Below are 26,232 nucleotides of genomic sequence, written 5' to 3'. Positions count from 1 at the left end.
ACCATAAAAAAAATAATAAAAAAAATAAAAATTCAAATACAGTTATCTTAATGTAAAATTGATACTTAAGAATTATTAAATAATTTAATTAATTTGATTAAATTATTATCTAACAACTCTTAACTATCAACTTCATATGAAAGTGAATTATACCTAAATTTTCACCTTAAAAAAATTAATAAAAAATTAATAAAATTATAAAGTTATATTACATAATTAGCTAACAAAAATATTGATCCCAATCCAACAAGAAAATATGGCTTTCCCACCCATTAAAATTGGGACTTAAAGAAAATATATCATTGAAGTTGTCATAGCATATGTTTGATTGGATAATAATATTGACATATTTGTATATAATTTTTTTACAAATAATGTTTATGTTTATAAAAATTTTCAATTTATTTTTATTCTCCATAAAAAACTTTAGCATTTCAAAAGTTACTTTTATTGTAAGTCATTATAACAAAAAACAATGATTACTATCTTATTAAAACTTTAGTTGTCTAACCATTTGCATTTGTAAGTCACATTTTTTAATTGACCATAATTATGGTTTTGATCATAATGATGAGTAACTATATAAAATTCTTTGCACAAAATCAAAATTTGAAATCTTAGTATAACAAAGCTAGATAGAGTTTTTGAAGTGATCAATTTTTATAATGGTATTTTAGTCTAGGAGTATCTATAGCAGAAACAAAAATAGTGTTTCCTAAACAATCATGCAAGATCAGCTTAGTTGTCATGCATCAATAATGCAGAAATTTTGCAGCAATCTTATGCTATTTCCACTTGAAGGCTGCAACAATAGGCTTCACTTTTTCCATGGCCTTGATGATCACCAAGAACAAAACTCTATACAAAACCAACATCCCCAACAATATGAAAAGATCAACCCACTTTGAGTGACACATTTCCACTTCCCATAAGTCTCTTAGCATTTCTTCACCACTAATGTTCTTCATATGCTCCCCAACTTGATCATTATTATTTTTGTTGGTAAATGTTAGACCTTCAAACTCATTCTTGAACAATCCTTGGTATGCATACTTGTGAATTGAAATGTAGTATAAAGGGTATTTCCAAATTGGTTTCGGAAGATCACTTGGCAACTTATAGAATCCACCATTTAACATCATTACTCCCAGAATCCCACAGCCAGTGATTATTCCAGTCAAGAAATTTGGAACCATGCTGGCAACAATCATCATAAGGCTCTCAACTAACATCACAGAAACAAAAAGGACACAAGTGAAGTACACAAAGTGTTGACAACTATGGTGAAGATTAGTTAGGTAATAAACAAGTGCTCCTGGTATCAGTGATATCAATAATATGTATGGAATGGATGATCATGTTTGTCCAATAATGTATGCAGTGACACCATAATGCCCATTAAGTCTCTCTTTTTCAAATACCTGAATGAAAAAAAGCAAGAGAAAATTGTCAAATACCCCATTAGTTAACTATATTTGGTGCCAAAAATTTGCATTTGCAAATGACATGAACATAAAAGGATTAGCTTACCTTCATTTCCTCTACAAAGGAAGGAAAGCCACCAATGGTTATGAAAGTGAGGAATGTTGCCACAAACATGAGCAATGAGCCTCTAGCCTAAAACCATTAACAAGATTGATGAGTTGGTTATTCTTTGGTATATTTTTTGTATCTAGATATACATTAAGATTTGTGTTACCTGAGCTGATTCTTTGCTTGAACCAATGTTGTAGAAAATTGTACCAAGGCATATAGCCAATGCGCCATAGATAAATAGGCGTAGCCAGTAGTAGCCTAAATCGCGATACATATTCAAGTATGATCTTCTTGTAAGAACAATGCATTGAGTAAAGAATGCAGCATTGTTTTTCTTCTCCATTGCACTAGAATCCTGCTCCCATTAAGTTTGTTTATCACTAGGTATCATATTTATACCAATCAATAAGAATGTAAGTAAATGCACTTACACCAGTTCTTATGGCAACTATTTCTGTTTGAATTTGTTGACAAGTTTCAGATGATTGGTATGATTTTACAAGCATATAAATAGCTTCTTCTGTGGTAAGTTCATCAGTTAATCCTTGCTCAGGGTTCTCCTAGGAATATAAAAGTACATCAGCAAAAGAAACAAATTAGTTCACAGGAGGTACCAAAAAATTGCACTAACCAGCTCAAAATCCTTATTAATGGTTTTCACAAAATGATCAGAAGGATTCTGGAGAGTTGGGCAGGGAAAACCATTCAATGCAAAAAACTGCATGCAACTAGGAACAAGTTAGCTTCATACTACAGATGATAATAATTGTACTGACATACATACTAGGCTTCTCCAAATTCAAACCTTATTCGCAGCAGAAGCAGGGCCAAAGTAGACTAATTTACCATTTGAAAGAAGACAAAGGTTGTGAAAGAGTTGGAAAACTTGAGTGTTAGGTTGATGAATAGAAGCAATAATAGTCCTTTGAATGCCATCAGTTTTATTCAATCTTGCTATTCTGTTCATAACATAAAAAGAAGCTGCACTATCAAGTCCACTAGTTGGTTCATCAAGGAATAGAAGGTTAGGACGTGTAATAATCTCGATGCAAATGCTAACTCTCCTTTTCTGGCCACCACTAATGCCTTTGGAACCACACCCTCCAATCCTTGTGTGAATGGCATCTTGCAAACCCATTTCCTTGATTGTGAATTCAGCTCTTTCTTTCTTTTCAAACTTGGACATTGAATCAGGTAATTGGAGTTGAGCTGAGTAGTACACTGCTTCTTCAACTGTTAGTGTGGTCAACATAGCATCATCTTGTGTTAGATATGCCTGTATATATTAACATGTTAAAAAAGGCTTCAGTTGAGTGTGGAAATGGTTAGAGTGAAACAAGAAAAATAGTATTGTAGAAAATAATTGTATTAGTCTCTTATTACTGATGTTCCATAAGCAAGTGCTTGTTTGCGTCCATTGATTAAGATATCACCTGTCTGTTTTGCTTTTGAATTCAACCTACCTGCAATATAATTTGAACATGGCAATTAAGGCCTTAACTTGGAAGTTCTTCAGCTTTTGAAAAGGTTTGTTTTGTTGATATAATTATAATCTCTCTTTGTTGCAGCACATTTTGTGTTGGTTTAGAAACTAACGAAACTTATATTTGCCTCTGTTCTATTTATTACTATTTGAGAAAATATAGAGGACCAGTACTTTTATTAAAATTTGATCAGTACTTAACTAGCAAAAGAAATCACATACTATTAAAAATACTAATGATGACTAATTAATGGCTACAAATCACAAAATCTGCTGACCCCTAACACTCCTCGGATAGGTACCTGCTAAGGCATCGAGAAGTGTGGTCTTGCCACAACCAGAAGGACCCATAACAGCAAGAAGCTGTCCTGGCTTGGCATACCCTGTTTGGCTTTCAAGGATTATTGCCTTCTTCCCATCCTTTCCACTTGGTTTTGACATTGTCACCCACAACTCCTCCCATGTCAAATAAACACCCTCTCTCACCACAATTGGAACATCTTGTCTTGATGACCCATCTTCAACATAACCACCTCTTCCTCTTCTTGTTCCAAGAGGTGCACAAAGAAAGGAACTCATGCTATAATTGATTAATTATTTTGTGTGTAACTTGCCTTTGTGAGTTGCGTAGCTAGTAGTTTGAGACGCAAGCTTAGTAGTTAGTTACTAATATAATGATCCAAGTGTATAGAAAATGACCTTGCATTTTAAGTCTGCTATGATGTTATTTAAAGCTGTGTTTGTATATAAAGATAGGACATTGAGATATAGACACAAAAACACAAAATCGTATTTAACAGGTGAGATATAGACAAAAATATTGTATAATGAGACACTAAATTGACATATTTTATATATTTTCTAACAGAAAGATACAAAAATACAAGATAGGTGCGATCACACGTGACAGTCATGTTGTGTGCTTCATGGGGAGACAAAAAACTTAAAAAAGGTGCATTATCTTTTTCCACTGAAGAAAAGTTGGGGAAGTTAAGTAAGCTATGTATGTACTATGTAACAGTATATATGAAAGGAAATTAATCAGAAAAGAACAAGAGACTGCGCAAATTACAGCGCCATATGCGCATATATATCCAGATACACATATACATACATGGTATTTGGTATGAGTAATTGTCTTTTAAGTAGTAGCCGCCCCCACCCAATTATGAAGCTACGTACCCAATGCAACAAGCTAACTGATCTCTTGTTCTCTTTTTTATTAGGATAGGAATAGAATATAGCACTCTACAATAATCGCCAAGGTTCAAGGAAAATTCTACATAACTGTTTCTCGGTCCTTGCTCAGATTTTATTGCTGTTGTCTATCTACATTGCCAACAAGTTTTTGCTGTCAGAAAGCAATAGAAATGATTAATCACTGTTTGTTTTATTTTTCTACAAGTAAAGAAGTATAATTTCAGTCTTTTTAGAGACTGTTTTTTCACGTATAATTTTGATGATTTTTGGACATGATAAATTACAGCAACAAAAATAATTCATTCGTTGAAAAATGCTTACTGAAATTCTCAATTATTCGCAACCAATTAGTTTTTAAAGGATGCATTTAGTTTTTAAAGGATGCATTTTAATGTCATCTGTCATTCTCGCAAATTCCGTCAAGTTGCTTCTTTAAATAAAAAAAAAAAAAAACTCTTTCAAAAGTCGCCATCATCCTAAAGACAATTCTTAATTTCACTCAATTCACCTTATTATTTTCTTTTTTTTAACTTATTCTTAATATATCATATACCATCAGTGCACTTTTTAAAATATTCTCACTTTTCGTTATGGTTAGAGATGACAATACCACTCGAACCGCGGGTACCCACCCCTCCCTTATCCACTCGGAACGAGTAATTACCCATCCCACACTAAGACAGGTTCTTGAGCGGGGCGGGGCTAGGTTTAGATAATACCCCCGGTATATATATAATATATATATTTTTAATATATAATATGTATAATATATATAAAATAATTAGTAAAATAATTAATAATATTGTACCATATTCAAAATTTTACTTTAATTTATGTTATGTATGTAATGATAGTTATATAAATTTTGAAATTTAATTTTATTTATTGAGATTTAATAATTATAAAAACGGGTAAGAGCAGGACAGGTACCCGTAGGAATGGATTAGGATTTAATTTTTGAGTCCCGAGAGAGCCAATGAAGTATTTATACAATGTGTACAATGGACTGCTTATTTGGTCTAATATGAGTTAAAAATGAAAATTATCCACGAAATAATAAATTTAAAAAATTTTATTCAATTATTTCACATTAAATTTTAAATTTTAAATTTTTAAAAAATTCAGTTAGTTATTTCAAAAAAATAACCATCGAAAATCCTCCAATACTCTATTCTTTTTCAACCAGTGGCCACCTCACATTCATTAATAATCATCCCATTTCACCGTAGCAATTTGGCTTGCCACACGCCACTCACCCTTAATAAAAATAATCATCCACTTAAGGATAAAAATAATAATCCGCATATCTAATGAATTGAACATCTAACATATTTTAATTATATATAACTAAACTCAATCCAATCAAAATAATCATCTACATAAAAATAAAATAATCATCTGCATACCTACTAAAAATACCATCCTAAATTGACCATTAAAATAGAAGAAAAAGATGAATGAACAGAACTATTATCGTGGTGAAACATAATTTTGATGGATTAGTCATGACAAAAGCGGCACTGTTGTGAAACATAGGGCTCAAATCATGAAAGAAGCTAACCATGTCTGGATCCGAATAAGAAGAGCATGGTGGTATCATCATTGAGAAGAGACTTGAAAGAATGGGAGAAAGCGAAGCCGGTTCGGAAGAGAGGCACAAAAACAGCGGCAGCAACGTTAGGCTGAGTGTCAGAGGGCGAGGCGCATCGAACTGACCGGCGGAGGTGAGGACGATGTCAGTGAAAGGATGCGGCGGCCTCAGTATGGCCGACGAGAAATTCAGTGACGCCAGGTGAGAACCGGAGAAGATAACGCTGAGTTTTGGACAAGATTCTGAAAATCGGTTTGAACCGGTCGAACCGAAAACCGATGGAAATGCCGGTTTGGATCAATGCCAAAACCGCAAGATTAGAAAGCCGCCGTCAGTCGAACCGAATCGTGAAACAAAACAAAGCCGTTTGGATGCACTAAACCCCCCATTCCCCATTGTGCATTACGCGATTACCCTGCCCTCCCAACCCAGGAACCCTAGCAACCCACACAAAGGCGCGACTATCGCCCTCCCTTCACCCTCGTGCTCATCCTTCCTGTTAACGCCGGCAAGCTGTCTCCGTCACTTCCATCCAGCCGCTGAACCACTCCCGTCTCCGTCGCAAGTTGGAGCTTTGAAGATTACAGTTGCGGTTGTTGCAGCTCTCCACCATTGTTGTCGTTTCAGCTCTGGAAGCACCATATGTTCCACCATAGCGGTTCCTCCCTCCGTCGCGCACCTCTATTCCACCATCGCCAGTGTCAGCTCGGTTCCACAGGTCCAGTTCCCCCTCTGTTTTGTGCTTCTAGTTTCTAGGTTTTATTTTTTAAAACAATAATTGGTTAATAATAATTGTTGAATAATCTATGAACTTGTTATGGGTTAAATAATTGTTAATTAATCTGTGAATTTTGCTGTTATTGTTGAGTTAAGAAATTAACTAAATTAATTAGTGATGACAAACATTATTTTTGGACAAAATAAATAACTAGTGTTGATTAATTGTATTTATTTTTTACTAATTGTTTATTGTTGCAGGCCAAAATTTCAATAGCCCAATTGGAATAAAAAGTAATTAGCAAGGATGATTGGGCTGAAAGCAAAAAATCAGAAGCCCAAGAAAAAGCAAAAGATAGAAGCCAAAGAAATCAACTGGGCCAAACAGGTTGCATGAACCAAACCGATCCAAGCCCGTATCCATCCCACAAAGCTTCTCTTGCAAGATTGAATTCTTCACTCCTCCAAAATGTGCAACATATCTCTTCTCTTTGACCAAGTCAAATCAGCTTCAGAAAAGTAAGAAAGAGAACGAGAGTGAAAGAGCTTATTCACCAAGCAAATCACCAAAGAAGCAAGAAAGAGAAACTAAGCTTGAAAGGCAGAAGTCATCTCAACAAATCCAAACCAAATCAAGCTTAGGTTATAGGTAAATCTTTTCCTCACACATGCAACTCGGTCTCATCTCTTCTTCCCAACTCTCTGCTCTATCCGAAAATGGCATTCAAGGAAAAGTTGTTCTCTGCCCTATTCTGCTTCACATCTACGGTCACAAGTGATACTTGGGGACCAAGTAGTTTCTCAATGGATAAGATCAAGTTGACCATGAGAAGATGTCTATGGTTACTGTTTTGTGGCTTTCGGTCAAGATGAGGAAGTCAGAGGGAAAGTTTCTACTCTGGGGATTAAGGTGAAAAAGTGAAGCTGTGGGTTGGTGAAGCTCAAGGCTCAAGGTATTGACCTTGGAAGAAGAACCCAGCAACATGCAAGGAGATAAAAGAGGTTTGCTGTTCATTTAGAAACCAAGAAGAGAAAACCAGAGAGTGAGAACAATGTTCTGTTAAGAAGTTCCTCTACTTGGATAATGCTTTCTTTCAAAGAAGCATTCAGCCAATACTGAAGAACTGCATCTGAGGTTTGCGAATCTGGTTTTGCACATAGCAAAGAGGCTGCTGATGAAGTCAATCTCCTTCATGTTTTACTGATTGTAATGTACTTTTCTAAGTTTATCTTTCTGTAATTTCTTGTGAGAAAAGGCATTGTGAGAAAGCTCAAGTAAAAGCCATGAGTGGAAAAAGGCTGAGTGATACACTTGAGAGAAAAGTCTAGAGTTATTTTTCTGATTTCTTTAGGTTAGCTAAGTATCTTGTATCTTGTACCTGTTTGGTATCCCTTTCTTAGTTGGGTTAGCACTAAGAGTGAATAGTTAGGAGTTAGCATAGCCAATGTCAAGTTAGGATAGAACTTGAGTGTGAAATTTGTGTATGTAATTATGTTAACTATAGTGAAATTCTTCCATAATTGTGGAGGAGACTGGATATAGGTTGCATAGCACAAGACAACCGAACCAGGATACATGCTGATGTACGCTTTTCTCTTCTCAGCTGAGTTCTGTTTTCTGATATTCATGAGACAAAAATAAATTTTTTCATAAATTTCTGCTGCTGAGTTCAAACAGAATTAGAATTGTAATTTTGTTTAAAAATGTCATAACAACAACTTAAAAGGAATGCATAGATTTAACCTCCCTTCTCTAAGCCTACCACAACCTTCAGTTATTATTGGTTGTATAGTTGTTAATTAATCTGGGAACTTTGTCTTGGGTTGCTATGATATTGTAATTAGATTGGATTATAGTTATTGCTATGAGTTGAATTTTGCTGTGGGTTGCTGTGAACCTTACTATGGGTTATTAATTAAATTAGAGAAGGTTTTATTCAAGAAAATGTGGCTTAATCTTGAAATGTAGCATTCACATCAATGGACAGTTGAGTTTAGCCTCTCAACTTTAGCTGTAACTGCATATTTTCTTGTTTTTGCCATGACTTCTAAGCTGTTTGATATGTCTTCAATATTTTTTTTTTCTCTTTCCTTTTGGTTCCATCAGAAAACATGTTTCCATATTTTGAATGTATGTTATATTACAACAGATTCATATGTTAGAAATAGAAATAATCGTTAATATGGGAAGAAAAAAAAATGTGGTGTAAGAAGGGTCAACTCTAAGCAGGAAAAGGAGTTTTCCTTTTAAAATGCAGATTATTATGAGCAAGATCTTGCATTGTTAATTCAATTAATTGGATTATATATCAGGATATTCTAATGGTATAGATTTTATTATGGCTTTAGACCATTCTTGTTACTAAATCTACAATATTAAATATCCAGTTAGCGAGCAAAAAGGTATTATATATTTTTAGTTAATTTGTGAACTTTGCTGTGGGTTGAATGTTGTTGTTATTATTGGTTTCTCTCAAGATTGTTGGTAATTTTGCTCTGAACTTTGGATGTTGGCATTTTATGTTTGGTTGGTTATTTTTGTTATTTGACTTTTGAGTTTGTATTTGAATGAGATCATAACATTGTAGTTTATGTAGTATTTTTAATTTGGATGATATTTTAAAGTTTATATTAGACTATAATTATGTTTTAGTGTGTTTATTTGTATTTTATTTATTATTTTATTATAAAACGATTTTTTCACTTGAATTACGGTCAAACTGGTTGAACTAATGAACCAGTGAACTAGTAGCTAGAGCGGTTTGACGACCGGCTCGATTTTTAGAACCTTGGTTTTAGACGTGTATTGACAATAAAATTAAAAATAACCGTACATAGTGTGAATGGATTTAAATACTAATCTTAATTTTAAAATTTAAAATTAAATAATTAATTAATGATCTAATTTTTAATTTTAATTTTATTTTTTTAATTCATTGTACACATTATACACAATTAATATTAATTTCCAATACTTTCTCTTAATTTTTTATTACCCACAAATAAGAATAGAATGAGTTCTATATAAATTATTATAAAACATAGCAGAATTGGATAGAGCAAAAATCCACCCATTATCACCCCTAACTATGTTATCCTGTTTTAGACATTTTTATAATTTATTTTTCACTAATCAATGAAATATAACCTTCTACTTTGAGGAAAAAAAAAAAAAAAAACAAAACAAAACAAAAGGCGTTTATTTGATTGATTAATTTTTTGCCTTAACGGTTTTTTCGTAAAATGGCAATATTGTGTACAATATTTTCCATGGTTCCTACTGACGTCGTGCTAGTTTAGAAAACAAACATCCTTGCTGAATTCAATGCATGGCACTAGTTCTCATAGTTTTTCATGGAAAATTTACTATTCAACTGTTCAGAATTGATCTTTTTATTTATAAGACTTGAATCATAATTATAATGATTGATTATTGATTATAAAATCAAATATTTTGATCATCTTTAACTAATTCAATAATTGTTAATAATCATACAACATTAGTTATTTCTCAAATTATAACATAAATAAATAAAATGGTGGATTAATGGGTATTTTTCACTAGTCTACAAATTTTTTCAATTGCACATAGTTATTTATCATATTTAATTAGTTATAATTTAAATACAAATTAAAAACAATTGTTATAATCTTTGGAGCAAATGTTAAATTAATATGCTCCAAAATATCCAGTAACATCTATTTATTTGGATAGAAAATTTAAGCCCAAATCTAGGAGGGCCTTAGGCCCAAAGTAATATTAAAAAGGCACAAACAGAGGGTCAGCTTTATACCAAAAAAAAAAAAAAAAACAGAGGGTCAGCTGCTGGATCTAATAAGTAGTAACACAAGACATCAGCAAACCCTTCACGGGAGCAGTCCTGAAGAAGATCGCCGTCAAGCATTGAGGGAGGAGCCTCCCATCGCCGCCACCTTTTTCCAGCTTGTGCCCATTAACTTCCTTCCAGGTATCATTCAAACTTTCTCTCTGGGTCATTAGGTATCATTCAAACTTAGAACCAAACACAATTTTTTTGGGCCTGGAAGGGCATGGTTCAGGCCCATAAATGACATCCAAAAACCGACATTGAGAGTCGATTATTTCGCAAAGGATTTTTATTTTTCTAGAATTTCATCTTTGATTCTGTTTCATTTCTTCTCACTTCTCAGAACTCCGTTTTCTCCCTAGGGATTACGCTAATATCAATTAAGAAGCATGAGAAACGCAACGAAAATGGCGTCTTTGGATCCAGAGATTGCAAAGACGCAGGAAGAGCGCAAGAAGAAGGAGCAGCAACTCGCATCCCTCATTTCTCTCACCTTCGACACTGACCTCTATGGCGGTTCCGACAAGGGCTCCTACCTCACCTCAATCCCTGCCAACGAAGATGAAGAGAATATCGATGCCATGGATAACGAGGTTGCTCGCAAGGTTGCCTCCTATACTGTCCCCAAATCTCTGCTCAAGGAGATGCCCGGTGGTGATGACAGCGACGCCGGATTGGGGTTCGGGAAGCTGCAGAAGATTACCGACAGGGAGGGTGAGTACCGCCAAAGGAGGCTCAAGCAGCTCATCGGAGCGCCACGATCCCTTCTCTGAAGAGGGAGAAGGAGGAGACCTTGAAGGCCATTGCTAAGAAGAAGAAGGAAGAGGAAGAGGCTGCTAAGTGAGAGAGTGCTACTCATTAGCAAGTGCTTGTTTGCGTCCATTGATTAAGATATCACCTGTCTGTTTTGCTTTTGAATCCAAGTATTTACTTATAGCTTAAAATTATTTCGTTGTTATCAGTTTTTCCCAATATTTTCTTCTCCTCAATCTTGCACTGTAATACTGGAGCAGCAGTATTTTAGGGATGAAACTTTTGCTTAAATTATTTGTAAACCCAGGTAAATTGAAACAGTTTCATTTCATAAATGATGTTGGAACTTAGATTATTCTCTTTATTTTTTGTATTATGACAGGTTTTGTTAACAATTCACATGCTCAAAAGATGAGGTCATGCATTATTTGATTTGGTGTTTTTATTCTTTGTATTCTTACTTTTGCTTTTTTGAAGACAAATAAGGCAGCATATCATTGGTGCACCAAGCTAATCATCCTTTTTGCATTTGTAATATTATAAAGAGGTCATCAGCAGAGGAGTATTCAATACTATGAATAGATGCTATGAAGGAGTCACACATTCCTGACTGCGTTGGATTAGTAAGTTCTCTGATTTAACTGTATCACTGCTTCCATAAATTATATAAATAGCATTTGCATCAATAGTGCTCGCGATTAAAATGAATTTGGGTTGTAGCTTAATGCATTGCAATATATAAGGATGGATTTTGATGAGTTTGTGCAGCCACACTCAGTGTTCATCAACTTGAAGCACTTGACCAATGGGAGCAACATGCACAGTGTGCCTATGAACATTTTGAAAAGGACGGAAACAGCTCTATAATCATTGAAGAACTAGCTTTGGTATGCTTAATTTTACCATGGTCATAGCTTATGCATACATATCGTTATACAAATAATATGAACATGCTGATGAACATTTTGATGATGCTGTAAAGCGTATTGATTTAGCCACACCCGTTATGGCGTACAGGTTTGTTAATTATTAGTAAAAATGAAAGCATGACGTGTTGCTAGATTTTTGCTCATATTTATTTAGAAATGATTCAAACTCATTATGTCATGCCATATTGGTTGGCTTGACATTTTCCTGATCTGCATTTGACATTGCATCCATTTACATGTGCGCATTGAATTTTTGTTGCACAAGGTTTGGTATTAATGATGGGAAACTTTTGTGGTGCTCATACTACCAAAATTTGGTTGGGGTATGGAGAACAAATATATCGGTAGGATTATCTTTCCCGATCTGTTATTTCCAGTGCACTTTACTGGGGTTTTGAGTGCTAAATTCATGATTTTCAATTGAGAAGTTACATGTTTTATTTATTAATTGCTCTAGAAAATAATAAAGAAATAGATTTGCGTTTTGATATGATATAATTTTAAATTCTATGACATATAGAGAAGAAAGAATAAACCTTTGTATGTTATATCCATTTCATTTTGACAAATTAGATCCAACACTAAAAGGATAAAGTGTGATGGAATTCAAAGGTCCCAAGAACAAAGTTCATCCATTCCTATTCACCTACTTCTCTGAATTTGGTAAACTTTAAATTTTATATGTATTTAGCTTATAATAAACTAAGTGGTGTGTTCAGTGTCCCTTATCGTTTCATCTGTAGCTTTGGTCTATAGAAGTTTAGCATTGTGAGTTATCATATCTTACGTCTTATTGGTATATTTTTGGTAATTTTTGGATGGTTTATGGGCGGAATAACTAAAAAGGAGTAAAAGAAACTACAGAACACATATTACTAGCATTAGGAACAATATTTAAATGATTTATTGTGAATCAAATTGATCTCTTGGTTATTGGTACACTTTTGATATTGCAAATGGAACTTTCTCCGATTCAAGAATCAAGTCACGTGTGCAGTTGTTCCACTTCTAATATTGATTTTTGCTTTGTGGTATAGCATTTGTTAGTCTTAGCCATTTCATGCTTTTAATCACTTTTGATGTCATTACTTAATCAAATCGGAAAGCCCTTGATTTCTCCTTAATGAACTATGACACTTATGATTGATGTGAAAAAAGTTTTATAATTGCATAATTTGCTATATCTATTGGAGATCTTACAAGACTGAAAAATATCTAACACTTTTGGTGGGCAGAACATCTAAAGAGGAGTAAAAATTTTTGCATCATCATTTTAACATTTTTGTTCTATAATATATTTGTTACTAAAGTGATAATTTCTTACATGATTGTAGCCATAATTTTTCCTACATAATTTCTTAAATTCAAAGAAAATATATAGAGATAGTGATCAATAGTAAATTGCTTTATATTCTGACAGTTTCTTTATAGATACTAGAAATAGATGATGTAATAGTGGTGCATACTAGAGGTTGCCATAGCAAGAGCTGTTTTACATAGTATATATATCTAGGGATAGTTGTTTATATAGGGTGTATAAATTTTTCAAACTGAACCCACTAGAACTTGATTTCATAAAAACACTTATATTCTCTAGCTAATTGAAATGGTACAAGGTAACAATAGTTTCTTTTAATGTGGATTAGGAATTTGAATTTTAACAGCTATATATAAGCTTACCAATACAATGATAAATAAACACTTCAGGTTTATTCCAATGCACCGGATGGGAATGAATCATTGGCTTTGGACGTGGGAAGCATGGGGAAGATACTGGATGGCTTATGGAAATGGTGGGTGCAATTCTTACAGATATCCTGAGTTGATTCCACTTTGCTATAAAGTGCCAACTCATGGGAAGCAAAAGGTGTTTTTTTTTTATTATTTTTATCTCCAATACTTTTTAACCTTTGATATTCTTACATTATTCTTTTTATTTATTTATTTATTAAGTTTTTTGTTTTTGTTTTGTCTTTTCTAACTTCTCTCCAAAAAGATTAATATAAGCATTACTTTTTTGCTTGAGAATTTACAAAACAATGAAGCAGTATCTTTTATGTTGCTCTTAACACCCTTATTTATTAGTATGCTGTTAGCTTTCATAAGTATCTGGATTTTGTTGTTGCATTACGTTGTTTGTCTATATCAATGAAGAGTAACTGAGGAATAATAATGTTAATTATTTCTTTTTCTTCCACTATTGTTTTTTCTTTGGTTTATCACACTGGCTTTTGTAAGTTTGATTTTTGCTGAAACTGGTATTGGTTTTCATTCCTAGGTGGATGAAGATGTTGTTGCATTGTGTTGTTTGTTTTGCAATGAATTTTGAGTAATTAATGAATTATGGTTTTCTTTGAAACTGCAATACTTTCCAAAGACAGAGAAGTATATTCCTTTGTTTATTGTAGGTGATGATTTGGAAAGTTGACAGGAGGAATGGGCTGCGGTAGCAGATTCATGCCAGATTGACTGCGGCCGCAGCAAGGGTCAAGGACTTAGAAGGTTTCATTAATTTTTGATAGTTGTCTTTTTAACTGTTATGAATGTTTAAAGTATGTGTTGAGATAGTTATATTCAGAGCATGAGTGCTCAAATTCAATTTGGAACACTTATGTGGCATTAAATAAACATTTGTGTATGTCTTTTTAACATTAGTTGTATTTGTTGTTTGAAAAGATATGAGATTGGAACAAATGGTGATGGAATTGGAAAAAGGAAATAAAAATGGATCAGACATTGAGACATGGATTTCATGTTCAATTAATGATCCTTGAATCAAGGGTTAAGGATGTACTTGGATTTAAAGATATATCAAAGTTTAAAATTAAAATATTTCAGTCTGTCATTTTTTATCATGAACAAATATCTAATCTATAGTTGTTTGTAAGACCGGTTTCTTATTGCTTTTTCTTTTTTTTTTCCCTAACATTTTTTACCATAAAATTAAAATATTTCTGTCTTTATCTTTGTTGCAAACTGCTACATCTTGATGTGAATGGATTTTTGTGAGTTTTGTGTTGAGATCATGTGCAAGTATGATACTGTGTTCCTTCTCTATTATTGATCTTTGGCCAATGCTTGATTTAGATTTGTTTTTATATTGTGCTCTCTTTTTTTTTATTTGTTTTATTTTCACTCTCAAAGGAGTCCCAGATAAAAAGGCAAACTATTTTGTGTAAGTTTCTGCAATTGAAAAGTTTCACTGCTACAAATTTATGTGTTTTATTTTTGCTCTCACCTTTTTATGTCAGTTAAGTACATCATCTAAACCTATATTAAAAAGTGATAATTTATTAGCTAATATTCCTCTTTCTCTCTTTTCATATATATATATATATATGCTTTGTGTTAGTCTCAATTGGTTCATTCCTTTTTTCTAATATTTTTTTCATCTTCGTGAATTGTTTAAAAGGCTATGCATTCAGTGCTTATTATTTGGAAAAGTTCTTTTACTTTATTTGAATTTGATAGATTTCAGGTAATTCTGTTCAGAAACATTATTCGAAAATGTCTTACCTATTGAATGTCCTATATCAATACATTAATGTTGTTAAAGGACAATACATGGAAGAAATTGAACAATAGCAAGAAATGGGAACTATGCATGACATGAAGTATATAAGAGGGCATCTATTGCAGCACCATCACATATAAAGGGGAAGAAAGTGGTGCAAAATGCTGAAATAGGATTGTTTTGCATTGATGACTGATCTCTCTTTCAATTAAATATTTTGTTTGGAAATAAAGAGTTTAAAAAGATGGGAATCCCATAAAAAAAGAATGCAATTAGCAGCTTTGACCATTTCATTTCGTTTGTAAAATATTTGAAAAAAATAAGATCTTAAATAAATCTCATCCCTCAATTGTGTATACTTGAATTCTCTCTAAACGGCTGAATTAAGTAAATGAGTTCTAAGTATAGCTTGGAAAAACTCGAGGACAAATAGAAAAAGAGTTAAAAGAATGCAAGTCCCAAACCAATTATTGTATGATGAAACGGTCGTGGTGAAAACTTATGTGCGAATTGGTTATTAAGCATTCTTATGTGATTAAAATAAAAATTATTATTTTATATTTTTTTGGCGCATAAGAGTAATAGTGTTATAAATTTTATTTAAATACACATACATAGTTATTTGCATATAAGTGAAATTCACTAATATGAAATAGTAGTGGACTTAAAAAAATTATCTACACTATAGAAAGTAGAAGATGAAATAGTATTTTATCTTCTACGGTGAGTTTTTATGTATAAAAATTTTTTTAAAGTAAAAATAATAATTATTAGTATCAATTAATATGTATTATATTATCGTATATAATAAGTTTTTAAATCAATATCTACTAACTAATTTTGACATTGGATTAACATTTGGTCCGCGCAAAGCGCGGATTTTACACTAGTAGCACCGTACAATAATCACCAAGGTTCAAGGACTAGGAAAGCTGAACTTGTCCCACAAAATTAAGATTTTTATTTGAAAATCTTTGTATGATCGTCTTTCGGTTCTTATTCAGATTCACTACTATTATCTATCTATATTGCCAATACGGGCCTGCTACACATACAAGCATACAAGCAACCAAGTTGGCCCAGCCCAAACACGAAACACGCGCACGAAAGAGAGATAAGATGCCGCGTCCAAATCACGCGCTCAGCATTCGAACGGTTACGTATGGGAGACTCTTCCACTTCTTCCACTTCTTCCATTTCTCAAGGCACTTTCAAATCAACGAAACCCTCTCATTTTCGAGCGAAGATCAACTTTCAAAATATAGAAATCGTAGTTCGAAAACTGCATCAAAACACCATCAACCTCTCTGTGAAGAAGAATCTGAAGAAAAAACAAACCAAGAATACTCAACGTAAATGCATTAAAATACTGTATATTTTACTTTTCTTCTACGTCGTTCTGATAGGGTTTACTGTTACTGTTGCTTCTTTGTTATACGTCGTTCTTCTGAGTTCTACGTCGTTCTTCTTAGTTCTACGTCGTTCTAAGTTCTCCTGCTATTTTGTTGATTTTTGGGGGTTTATTCCGTATATTCGGGGGTGTAAACTGCTTAACCTTGTAATGTGGCTTTATATTGAAGCATGGCTGAGTGATATCTCTCTGATATCTATATGGATGTATCTGAATAATATCTATGGGTGTATGTCACTGTAATCAATGGGTGTATCTTGTTTGAGATCTTGGGTGTATCTCACTGTTATGAATGGGTGTATCTCACTGTTATGAATGGGTGTATCTTGCGAATATCTGGCTGTCTTGACTCATATATATGGGTGTATCTTACTGTTATCAATGGGTGTATCTTAGTTGTTATCAATGGGTGTATCTGAGTCATATATATATGGGTGTATATTACTGATGTCTTTGGGTGTATTTTTAGTTTCAGAAAAAATGGCAGCAAGAAACCAAACCAAAGACCTCAAATGTGCCACACATCTCCTGAATGATAAGTTCAGAAACATGACTGAGGAGAAGAAGGCCATTGTCAGGGATCTTGGATTCGGTGGGTTGATGCACATCCCACCACTGAGGGTGGATCACCAACTCTTGAGAGAGTTGGCAAAAAACTTCAAACTTGGGGAGAACAAACTGAGGACAGGATATGGTTCTTTCCATATAACCCCGAAAAAAATAGGTGATGCGCTTGGCATCAATGCAACAGGTAATTAGCTCAAAATTATAGATGTATATTAAGTTGTTGCTTGGGTGTATATTAACCTGATGCTTGGGTGTATCTGAACTGACTTGGTTGCTTTGTTGTTTTCCTTTTTGTAGGAGATCTATTTCCTGAGAAAGTTGACTACAAGAAACTTTCTGAATCTGACAAAATAATTTTAAAAGATTCCAGGGTAAGACCCTCAAAAGTCTTACCGATGAAATGATGGAAATCGGCGTTGGCAACGAAGAGGAACGCCTGATGTTCAAGAGGATATTCATCCTCTACATACAGATGGCGTTCCTTTTGCCAACGACGATAAACAAAATATCGCCGGTGCACCTGGTCCCGATTTTTGAGATGGAGGGCATAGAGGAGAGAAACTGGGGGGGGCATGTCTTGACCTTCATGATCAGGGGCATAACAGACTACCAGGAGAAGAAGAAGAAGGCAATCAATGGCTGCCTCTTCGCCCTGATGATAATCTACTTTCACCTTTCAAAAAACAAACGCAACAACAGGGGTGAAAGACCACCAAAGCCATGGATTGCCAACTGGACTAAGGAGCAATTGGTGAAAAGAATGAATGAAGAGAGAGAGGAAACTTTGGTGAGTAATCATAATAAGTTAGTGTACTTTATTTACCCTAATGGTGCTAACTAAAATATCTCATGTTTCAGGGGATTCTGAATTTGGCAGAGACAAAAGAAAAAATGAGAAAAAAAGAAAAAAAAACAAAAAGAACAAGAAATAAAAAAAACAAAAAAAGGAAGGCGAGCTCAACATCGTCTTCGGAGACAGAAACTACCGAGAGTGATACTTCTACCTCTGAGTCTGAGGCTCAAGAAGACTCGGAGGATTCGGGAATTAAACACCCTGGCAAAAAGGGGAAAAAGTAAGTACCATACTTGGGTGTAATTTCTTTATAGGGTTTGGGTGTATTTTGCTTGTCCACGTTGGGTGTATGTAGCTTATTAAGCAGGGTGTGTTTCTTTTGCTGCGTTGGGTGTATATTGTATACTCAGTTGGGTGTGTCTCATGAATTCAATTGGGTGTATTTTTAGTATGTTCTAAATGATGATTGTTTGCCTGCAGAATGGACTCAAGAAAAAGAAAGCAGAGGGAAGAGGAGTCGGATTCTGATTCAGAATCTGAATCTGAACCAAGTGACGAGTAATGTCCTGAAATTATTACTCCTTTCTTTTGGCTTCGTTATAAAGATTTCGTGTATTAACTGAAGCGTCTGTTATTGACTTATAGGATCGAAGAATCATTGCCTGCGGAGAAGGAGAAGAAAAAGAAAGAAACAAAAACAACTCCAAAAGAGTAAGCACTTCTTTGGATAAAATTCTGTGATAAAATTAATTTTTTATTTCTGATTGGTACTGTTTTTTTTTTCCACCCAGAACACCACAAAAAAAGAAAAAAGTAGTTGTGGAGGATTCACCTCCTGAAAAAGATCAATACTTTGACGGGTACAGTACCTCATAAGCTATACTATGGTCTATCATCGTAATTATTTTTGTTAACGTCTTATTTTATGAATGTAGTGAGACATATGAAATATCGAGTGACGAACTCGATGAATGGCTAGGGGAAAACGTTCGTAAATCTGCTGCAGAGGGGTATGTCTTGCTGTGCTGTGTATTTGAGATTTTGGTGTCTTTTGTTTGCTAATAATTGTATCTTGTTTCGCAGGGACAACCAGCCTGACCTGGGATCGACAGAAGATCGCTATGTGTCCTCTGAAACGTAAGAAGCTTTATTATTTAATAAAATCTTGTTATGTATTCTGTGAAACAATATGGGTGTATTCTGTGCATCAAGTTGGGTGTATCTTGTTCACTAAGTTGGATGTATATTTGTTTTGAATAACATGAAATCTGTTTAGACTACCGGCTGTCAACTTGGGAAGTGATGATACTTCCTCTCAAAGACGCACAGAACAGAGTAGTGTAACCCTGCCGTCTCAGAGCATGTAATTTCTCTTTCAAATAACCGTTACTTTTCTTCTTCTAATAACTTCTACTTCTAATTCTGTATATATTTTTTTTAGAAAAAAAAGCCCTTTATTATTTTATTCAAGAAAAAAAAGGCAGCAAAAAAAAAGCAAAAACTGCAACTATGTAAGTTCTCAAAAAACAAAGCCCGTCTTCTTTTTGAATTGTTCGGGTGTATTTGTTGACCTTCTTTGCATGTATTTTAGGTTGACTCCGGACAATTCGAATATGATGGTTGTTAGGGAACAAACGCAGTCGGAAGCGCTTGCAATGTGAGATATGCAAGAATATTTCAACCTTATAACCTTAATATTTTCAAATATGTTGTTAACCTTTCATTTTTATTCTTATTTAGAGTCCCGATCCAATTTTTTGTGCCGCCATCCCAGCAAACAACCACTGACGCAGATTCCGAACCAACCCCTATGCTACAGATTGAAGGGGCTAGAGAAACGTAAGAAAATAGTATTGGGTGTATATTTGCTTAATGTTTGGGTGTATATTTGCTAAGAGTTTGGGTGTATACTCTTCCTGATCGATTTTGTGCAACTGTGCAGCACTCCTGAAACCCCCAAACAACATCAAGAAACAACACCCAAGCTTCCCCCAGCTCCAACAAAAATGTAAGTTAATTAGACTAGAATCAATCCTTGCTTGTCATCCGTATATTCTTATTCTTACTCTCATTCTTATACATACTGATGCAGTCATCCAGACGCCGAGGACGCTGCTGCCCTGTTGATGATGGCACGGACAGCAAGCTATGTTCCTAAAACAGATCTGCCGATGCCATCATTCAGCCTCGGATTGACAGATTCAAGCCAGGAGGGGGCGTCGACGCAGGAGACAGAAAGGGAAAAATCTCCAGAAACTGCAACTATACTGGAACAATTGGACAGTTTGGTCCAAAAGTTAGCAAAGGGAAAAGACGAAAGTCCGCAAATTCGGAGGGAGACTGGGGGAGAAAGTTCTGCTAAGTTTGAAACACCGGGGGGAACAAATCAAATTCCGGATGATATGAAAGAAAAGCTACATCTGGGGGACGAGACTGAAGGAGGATGCAAAGGGTGATACTAACGAGTTTGAGGAGATATGCACTGTGACTGGCCAAGGAGAGTACATTTTGATGAGAACGCACCTTGCATCCCTCCAGGCAAGCAGTGATATAGAATGTCAGGTAATTTTAGACTAACATTAATGTTTTTACACCAAAGTCAACTGCAATGGTTATTAATTTAAAATTGATTTCTAGGTTGTATCTGCCATCTGCCTCATCCTAAACCAGAAAAAGGAAAAGAGGTTTCATGCACAAATATACTGTCTCCCCCCAGATATTGTGGTAAGTGTTACTTCTACGAACTTTGGGTGTATTTTATGCATTGGTTTGGGTGTATTTTTTTAGCTTAGATTGGGTGTAAGTTGTTTATGTTCATGTTTTCATTTCTTGTATTGCAATTCTTGCAGAGCATGGCACTTTCTGATCACCCAAAGGGGGAATTCATATCTCCGAAAACGAACAGAGAATTCAGGGTGGAAGCCTACCCCAATTTCATTCCCTTCATAGATAGGAAAAAATTAAGTTCGCATCCATATGTAAGTTTTTGTTTCGTAAATTTGTTAGTACGCTTATTTACTTATATGCCAAGTAAAATAACAGACTGTTGAAATGTGGCAATCTTTCAGATTTTTGCTCCTGTTTGCCACTCGGGACATTGGTGGTTATGGCTGATAAATACAAGAACGCGGAAATGTCAAATACTTGACCCGCTGCACAAAAAAGCTCCAAGCCATGAGAGAAAGGACATTAATAAATTCACTGTAAGTTCCCTCTGTCTTCTTTACTTTAATAGATACGTCTGTTTTGAAAGTTGAGTTGGGTGTATATTCTATATTCAATTGGGTGTATATTCCATATTCAATTGGGTGTATATTCCATATTAAGTTGGGTGTGTCTTGTCAATTGACTCGGGTGTATTACTGACTTGTTTTGGTATTTAAGGGATATGTATTTTCGAGATTGATAGCATATGCCGGCGGGAAACCTCTCGAGAAAGGCGAAAAGGAGAAGGAAATTAAAGCCCCATATGTTAAAATTTCAGGCCAAAAAACAAGGTATAGATTTGTGACTCTGAACCTTAAACTTTCCTAAATGAGATTTGTAATTTATTTTCTTCGTTTTCAGCTATGACTGCGCTATTTACGTAATGAAGTGGCTTGAGTTAATAGAGCCGGAAAACATTAAAAAGGGGAAGTATGAATGGGATAACTGGACACAGGTAACTGTCTTTAGAAGTATATAACTCTGTATTACTTTACTGAATTAATATTTCTGTTTAAACATAACATACTTTTTAATTGTAGGAGGAGGTGGACCACTACAGAGTGGAATATGCTTCCCGGATACTATTTAGTGAGTTGAATAGACAGAGAGATCAGGTAATTAGAGAGAGTAGTGCTATAAGGCTGTCGAAGCCATCCTCTGTATTATTGAGTCCGTTCTGTCAGATTAATTCTGAGGATATAGAAACTGGGTAGTTTGTAAATTGAACAAATGATGTAAATGTTTGCCATTCAATTTATTCAATGTATATTTTTTCCCATAGTTAAACTATCTGTGCTGCTAAACTGTCTGTGATGTATTTAAAAACTGTATTACAGGTGGTAAAACATAAAGCAAAAATCAAGGCATACGCATATTATAAATTGTTACACCCAACGCTAGTCTAATAATACACCCGAGGTTGAGTAATAATATACACCCAATTGTCTGTGCAGTATTCAAAATGAATGAATTACAACTACTAAAATATGAAAAAAAAAACCAACTGAAAAATACGCCCATAACCTGTGAAATTTTACAGCTTTTGTTCTATATGTATCTATATATGTGTCTATATGTAAATTGTCTATTAACAAAAATACACCCAAAGGTAACAGGGATTTTACACCCATACTCCCTATAACTATACACCCAAAGAGTTATCCCCTGCTGCTGGTACCCTGAACTGATAATTTATAACTTGTCCCTGGTATTGGCTGCTACTTGAATGCGCCGCTGATGCAGCATCAAACAGGTTTATCTGAATATAACACTCACGCATTAGCTAAACAATTAACTAGAAAAATAAACTCAATCGCCACAGATTTAAAGAACATCACATTTACCTCGCTTAAAACTTTTGTCTTCTTCTTCTTTGTGGCATTTGCAATCTGTTTCTCCAGCTTTGAACCTAGCCTGTTTTTTGGACGTCCTCTTGTTCGAATCCTTGGCGGGCTTTGAAGCTCGTTAACGGATTCCAAGTTGGCGTCTTCGTGGGATAAAGAAGATGTCCCCTTCCTTTTGGCTTTTACTGCTTCCATCTCGGCCATGACGTTGTCGTACGCACGGTGCAGAATTGCAGTCAGCTCCTCTGATTCGGAGGCAAATTCGCAAATATTTTGCGAACGGAAAACAAGTTGGTCGAACCTCTTGCTTCTTGGCTCAATTAGTGGCTCGTCGTGGCTGCTCTTGATGTGTGTGTGTTGCCTCTTTACCTTCTTGCTCCATCGTTCCAGTATGTACCTAGGGGACACTTGGCTTACTTGTTCGAAGCTTAACACGCTTAGTGCGTGACGGCACAGTATCCCTCTCGACTCGAATAATAAACATTGGCATTTTACCTCGGCTGCAACTGAGTCGTAGGTAACCGCGAACTTGTCCAATATTGAGCTGGAAACTTGTTCTCCAACTTCGTATACTGAATAGCCTAGAGCAGAATTCTTTAATCTGGTGATGCAATTCGCCTTTCCTCTGAATTGGGCTTGGACTTCCCTAAACTTTGCTTGGGTGTACGCATCTTGAAACTGAGTTTCGATGGGGGATTTGGTTGCACATGGTATGACCGTATGAAAATCTGCAGCATCTGATTCTCTCTCTGCTTGCTCCCTGCTTCCGAGGCAATTATCGTACTGTTTGACGAACTGAATGAGCGAGCTGTTACGGGTGATGTACTTGTTAAAAATGAATGCATGCTCTCGCTCCTTTGTGTGCTTCTCATCCCTGCCCAGAAGTGGTGGTCCAGATAGATAGGAACCCATATGTGACGGTCTTCGTACAGATCTGCATAATACACCCAAACACACACTGTAAAATACACCCGAGAGACAGTACAATTTACACCTCTGCTGCAGAATTTAAAAACACATTACCTGAGAGCCACTTGTTGTCCGCAAGACCAAAATTCACCAGAAAATCGTTCCAATTCCTATCGAATGAGTCTTTGCTGTGAGAGTTCCAAACAACATGGCTCATTTGTTGTTCGACATCGGCGTGTGCCTTGTACCCGTTTAATTTGCTTGGAATCTTCTTCATGATGTGCCAAATACACCAGCGGTGAACTGTTGTTGGCATACAGGCCTCTAGAGCCCTTTTCATTGATGCGCACTGATCGGTGAGAAACCCTTTCGGAGCGTTTCCTCCCATGCAACGAAGCCAGCATTGAAATAACCATTTGAATGATTCAATTTCTTCGTTCTTCATCAAAGAGCATCCGAGAAGTGTTGACTGGCCGTGGTGATTCACCCCGACAAAAGAACCACAGACCAAATTATACCTGAAACGAAGTGCCATGGTCCAGAATGCAAAATCATTAGGTACACCCCAACAAATGCTTATAATACACCCAATGACACGGCCAATATACACCTCTGCTGCGGATTAGTAAAAATAAATTAATTTAGCATCATAAAAAGGGACAGTTTGTTACCTGTTTGTATTGTAGGTGGTGTCGAATGAAATGACGTCTCCGAAATACTCACAGGCGGCTCTGCTTCTTGCGTCGGCCCAAAAGGCCAGCTTAATCGATTGATCCTCCTCGAGTTTGAGCTCGAAAAAGAAATTCGGATTCTTCTCTTTCATCCTTAACAAATATTTCCCGAATTCTTTTGCATCTTCTTGTTCGGAAACATTCCGCACTTCCCTGGTAATGTAATTCCTCACGTCCTTTTCGATGAAATTTAACTCGCGGTGACCCCCGGCAGCCGCAACAAATGATTGGTAGGTTTTGCTTGGTCTGATACCGGCCTCGTCGTTATTCTCTATCGTACGACGAATGGACATGCTTAGTTCCCTGTGCTGTTTGAGCATCTCTGCTTTGCTTGGACAGCAGGGGTGTGAATGATCCAGCACAACCTTTGAAATGATCCAAGCACCGACATCCTTCAATGTGTGTATATAAATTCTTGCAGGACAGTTTAGACCGGCTGTCGGATTGGTCTTCTCGGTTGGAGATATTTTAGATTTCCATTTTCCCTCTCTGCTACATGTAATCAGTTGATTCTTAATCTCGTTCCCTTCCTATTTGTGCACCGAACTCTTGTAGAGAAACCTGCAGCCTTGGCGTAGTTCCTGTAAAATTTTCCGGCATCTTCAAGGGTCGTAAAGGTCATTCCGACCTTCGGAACAAGCTCGTCATCAACAACAGAGAGAGGCTGCACAATAAACCGTGTCAGAACTGTGAATACACCCATAAGTATGATACAAAATACACCCAATCATGGCTAATATGATACACCCGAACCGAAACAACTCAACTACAGAATGACCTTTAAAGCCATAAACTCTCAATACACAGACTGCAGAATACACCATGTCAAAAACTAAAAACACACACAATCATGTCTGATATAATACACCTGAACAACAACAACTCAATTAAAAATAACAAAAAACCAGTAAAGTGTACATACACCCACACTTATAGCTAAAATACACCCAAAGAAGAAATTGATCTACACCCGAGCGTCTGCTATAAATTCCAGGTAATTAAACAATGTTCAACAATTTTTTAAACTACACAATGCTATACAAATTACTGTAAATCAAACCTCAGGAACTTCGTTAGATTCAAATTCATCTGCTATAAATTCCAGGTAATTAAACAATGTTCAGCAATTTTTAAACTACACAATGCTATACAAATTACTGTAAATCAAACCTCAGGAACTTCGTTAGATTCAAATTCATAATCCACATCGCCTGGATTCAACGCAGAATCTGAGCTTGAAGGATCCATTATCTTCAAAACGAGCTCGAACTTTGATTTCAGAAAACAACAAATCAAGAGAGAAAAACGAAGCTCGAGATGCAGAAACAGAAAAAGAGAACGTAAACGAAGAACATACCAGTGAGAAAAGAAGAGGAAAAGATCGATGGAGAAGAATGAGGAAAACGCGCAAGAAGAAGCACAACGAAATCTCAAAATAACGAAAACGAAGAAGGAAACAAATATTTTAAATTTGGAAGTTATATATACGCGGCATATTATATAGCGCGTGTAATCAACGTACCAGGAGGAGCGCGTATTTTAAATTTATTGTTTAATAAACTTGTAAAGCATACAAGCCCTAATGGCTTGTATGCAGAGCTTTTCCGTTGCCAATATGGTAATATGTTTCTGTTGTCGTTACGAAGCAACAGAAACGATTATTTATTGTTTGTTCTGCTGTTCTATAAGTAAAGAAGTGTATCTTAAAGTTCTTTTAGAGA

General features: G+C 35.3%; 3 protein-coding genes, 1 long non-coding RNA gene and 1 pseudogene across 7 annotated transcripts; 4 read left to right on the top strand and 1 right to left on the bottom strand.

Annotated features, from left to right (window-relative positions):
* Positions 1–785: 785 nt before the first annotated feature.
* Positions 786–3,598, bottom strand: LOC130956647 (ABC transporter G family member 1-like; annotated as a pseudogene).
* A 6,794-nt stretch (positions 3,599–10,392) lies between these two features.
* Positions 10,393–11,471, top strand: LOC130955516 (uncharacterized). 2 transcript variants are annotated; one of them, XM_057882390.1, is made up of 2 exons: positions 10,393–10,495; positions 10,717–11,471. In XM_057882390.1, exon 2 carries the CDS (start codon positions 10,744–10,746, stop codon positions 11,125–11,127), a length of 384 nt encoding a protein of 127 aa, XP_057738373.1. In that variant the 5' UTR covers positions 10,393–10,495; positions 10,717–10,743; the 3' UTR covers positions 11,128–11,471. The 2 variants fall into 2 exon arrangements, with proteins under 2 accessions (XP_057738373.1, XP_057738372.1); XM_057882389.1 differs by having other exon boundaries at positions 10,415–10,495; positions 10,698–11,471.
* A 265-nt stretch (positions 11,472–11,736) lies between these two features.
* On the top strand, positions 11,737–15,464 carry LOC130955517 (uncharacterized). 3 transcript variants are annotated; one of them, XR_009076771.1, is made up of 4 exons: positions 11,737–11,994; positions 12,610–12,699; positions 13,744–13,903; positions 14,445–15,463. It is a non-coding gene; the product is annotated as an uncharacterized LOC130955517 (long non-coding RNA). The 3 variants fall into 3 exon arrangements; XR_009076772.1 differs by lacking the exon at positions 12,610–12,699 and having other exon boundaries at positions 14,445–15,464; XR_009076770.1 differs by having other exon boundaries at positions 11,737–12,699; positions 14,445–15,464.
* A 948-nt stretch (positions 15,465–16,412) lies between these two features.
* On the top strand, positions 16,413–20,777 carry LOC130956645 (uncharacterized). The gene is made up of 13 exons (XM_057883668.1): positions 16,413–16,902; positions 17,431–17,712; positions 17,826–17,899; positions 18,001–18,332; positions 18,802–18,879; positions 18,967–19,032; positions 19,257–19,331; positions 19,405–19,458; positions 19,598–19,684; positions 19,913–19,978; positions 20,062–20,160; positions 20,264–20,329; positions 20,414–20,777. The coding sequence occupies exons 1-13, from the start codon at positions 16,713–16,715 to the stop codon at positions 20,775–20,777; spliced, it is 1,833 nt and encodes a 610-aa protein (XP_057739651.1). The 5' UTR covers positions 16,413–16,712.
* A 55-nt stretch (positions 20,778–20,832) lies between these two features.
* On the top strand, positions 20,833–22,241 carry LOC130956644 (uncharacterized). The gene is made up of 7 exons (XM_057883667.1): positions 20,833–20,883; positions 20,959–21,045; positions 21,171–21,299; positions 21,390–21,524; positions 21,706–21,818; positions 21,889–21,982; positions 22,068–22,241. Exons 1-7 carry the CDS (start codon positions 20,833–20,835, stop codon positions 22,239–22,241), a joined length of 783 nt encoding a protein of 260 aa, XP_057739650.1.
* Positions 22,242–26,232: the final 3,991 nt, after the last annotated feature.

The sequence above is a fragment of the Arachis stenosperma genome, chromosome 10 (genome assembly GCF_014773155.1).
Source record: "Arachis stenosperma cultivar V10309 chromosome 10, arast.V10309.gnm1.PFL2, whole genome shotgun sequence".
Classification (NCBI taxonomy): Eukaryota; Viridiplantae; Streptophyta; class Magnoliopsida; order Fabales; family Fabaceae; genus Arachis; species Arachis stenosperma.
Note: the sequence above shows the minus strand (reverse complement) of the source record. Positions and strands in the feature narration are given on the sequence as shown.